Source organism: Acanthisitta chloris, unplaced genomic scaffold (assembly GCF_000695815.1).
Source record: "Acanthisitta chloris isolate BGI_N310 unplaced genomic scaffold, ASM69581v1 scaffold18666, whole genome shotgun sequence".
Lineage (NCBI taxonomy): Eukaryota > Metazoa > Chordata > Aves > Passeriformes > Acanthisittidae > Acanthisitta > Acanthisitta chloris.
The window spans coordinates 10,420-12,189 of NW_008677764.1; the positions used below are offsets into that span (position 1 = coordinate 10,420).

Consider the following 1,770-nt stretch of genomic DNA (forward strand, 5'->3'; position numbering starts at 1 on the left):
ACCTTTTCCATTGTGAAGCCATTTCCTGTGTCCTGTCCCTCCAGGCCTTGTCCCAAGTCCCTCTGCAGCTCTCCTGGAGCCCCTTTAGGAACTGGAAGGAGCCCTGAGGTCTCCCTGGAGCTTCACCCCCCAGGCTGCACACCCCCAGCTCTCCCAGCCTGGCTCCATGGCAGAGGGTATATTGCACTCCCTATCTCTGGATCACGTGTCCCAGACAGGTTCATTCCAGGCAGCCACTGATGACTCTCACGTTGTCACACTGGAATTACTCACAGGATTTTTTTTTTTCCCCTGCTCTCACCGCACCATTTACAACAAGCCCTGAGACAGCTCTGCCCTGCCAGGGAGCATTGTGTGTGCTCCTGGAATGGTAGTGATTTACGGGATCTCTCAGCCCTCTGCAGCTGAGCAGGGCAGCTCTCAGGCCCTGATTTGCCACGTTTCCCAAAGCACACAAAGGAGAAAGCTGTGCCGAGGCAGAGCAGGATTTGTGAATGGACTGGGGCATTGTAGGGGCAACGGCCTCAGCACTGTTTGCTGCTGCCCTTAGATAAGGGCACAGCCAACCTCCCTCGGCGAGGAAACGTGGCCTAGAGTCACCTCAGGCCACCAAGGAGATTTGCATACAGCTCCTCCTGTAGGAATGGCTCCATCTGCCTTCACTGATCCCTGCTTGGACATGGGAATAGTCATAAGCTGAGACAGGGGAGAGTCAGATTAGATGTTAGGAGAAATGTTTTCCCTGTCAGGGTGTTCAGGCACTGGAATATTGCCCAGGGAGGTGGTGGAGTCACCATCCCTGGAGGTGTTTAAGAGGTGCCTGGATCTGGTGCTGGAGAATATAGTTTAGGGCTTAGGGGTTTCAACAGTGACAGACTGAACTTGATGCTCTTAGAAGTCTCCTCTAACCTTGCTGATTCTATGAGTGATCCCATTGCCCAGCCCCACACAGAACAGGGGGTGTGAGAGGGGTGTGTGTGGGGGTGTGTGACTTCTCAACTCTTTCTGCAACGCCCTTGAGGCAGAGCAGGGCAGAGACACTGCCCAGAGCTGCTCTCTCTCTGCTAAATGGTAAAATGAAACCAGAAACCTGACCCAGGGGAGGTCTTGCACTTGCCAGGGCTCCTGTTTGGACAATGCTCACCCACGGAGGCCTGGGCCAGGAGGAGATAAGCATGCAGCAGGGGCACAGAGCTGGTGCCATACACGTGGGCGCTGAGCTGCAGGGCCTGCAGTGCCACAGGGATCGCGTCCTCGGGCCTTCCCTCCTCAACAAACCCCTGGGCTCTGCTCAGGGCCTGGTCAATGAGGTGTTTCTGCAGAGAGGGAAAAGATAACGAGCCATCACATCACACAGTCCCAGAGTTATCTGGGCTGGAGGGGCCTGAAAGCCCAGCCAGTTCCAGCGGGAACACTTCCCACCAGCGCAGGTGGTTACGAATGCACAGGCTGCTTTGCTAATCAAGTTTTCAGCTATAAAACAGCAGTTGTAATGCAGTTTGTGGCTGTAAGTAAGAGGCAGACGTTCAAGCTGTCATATCAGAGCACATGAAACACATCAGAGCCCGTGGCATTCACTGCTGCTCCGAGCATGAACAGCTTTGGACATCCTCATCAGTCACGTGGTGTCTTCCGGGACGAAGATTCCTTTACTCCTCCCGCAAGGACTAACAAGGCTGCGGCAATAAAGGCTGTGAAGCACAGAAAATCAGCGTCACAAGACCAGCAGAGAGATTAGACAAAGGGGCTCCGGTGGGGCCCGCGCTGCCC

The 1,770-nt window shown here is 54.7% G+C and overlaps 1 protein-coding gene across 1 annotated transcript in view; it reads right to left on the reverse strand.

The window, feature by feature from the left end:
* The window catches only part of ZMYND12 (zinc finger, MYND-type containing 12), a gene marked incomplete at its 5' end in the record, with an annotated part of 8,383 nt that extends 7,067 nt beyond the window's left edge, over positions 1 to 1,316 (reverse strand). Inside the window, one exon of the mRNA XM_009076647.1 lies at positions 1,145 to 1,316. Within this exon, the coding sequence (XP_009074895.1) occupies positions 1,145 to 1,316 (172 nt within the window). The remainder of the gene's footprint in view (positions 1 to 1,144) is intronic.
* Positions 1,317 to 1,770: the final 454 nt, after the last annotated feature.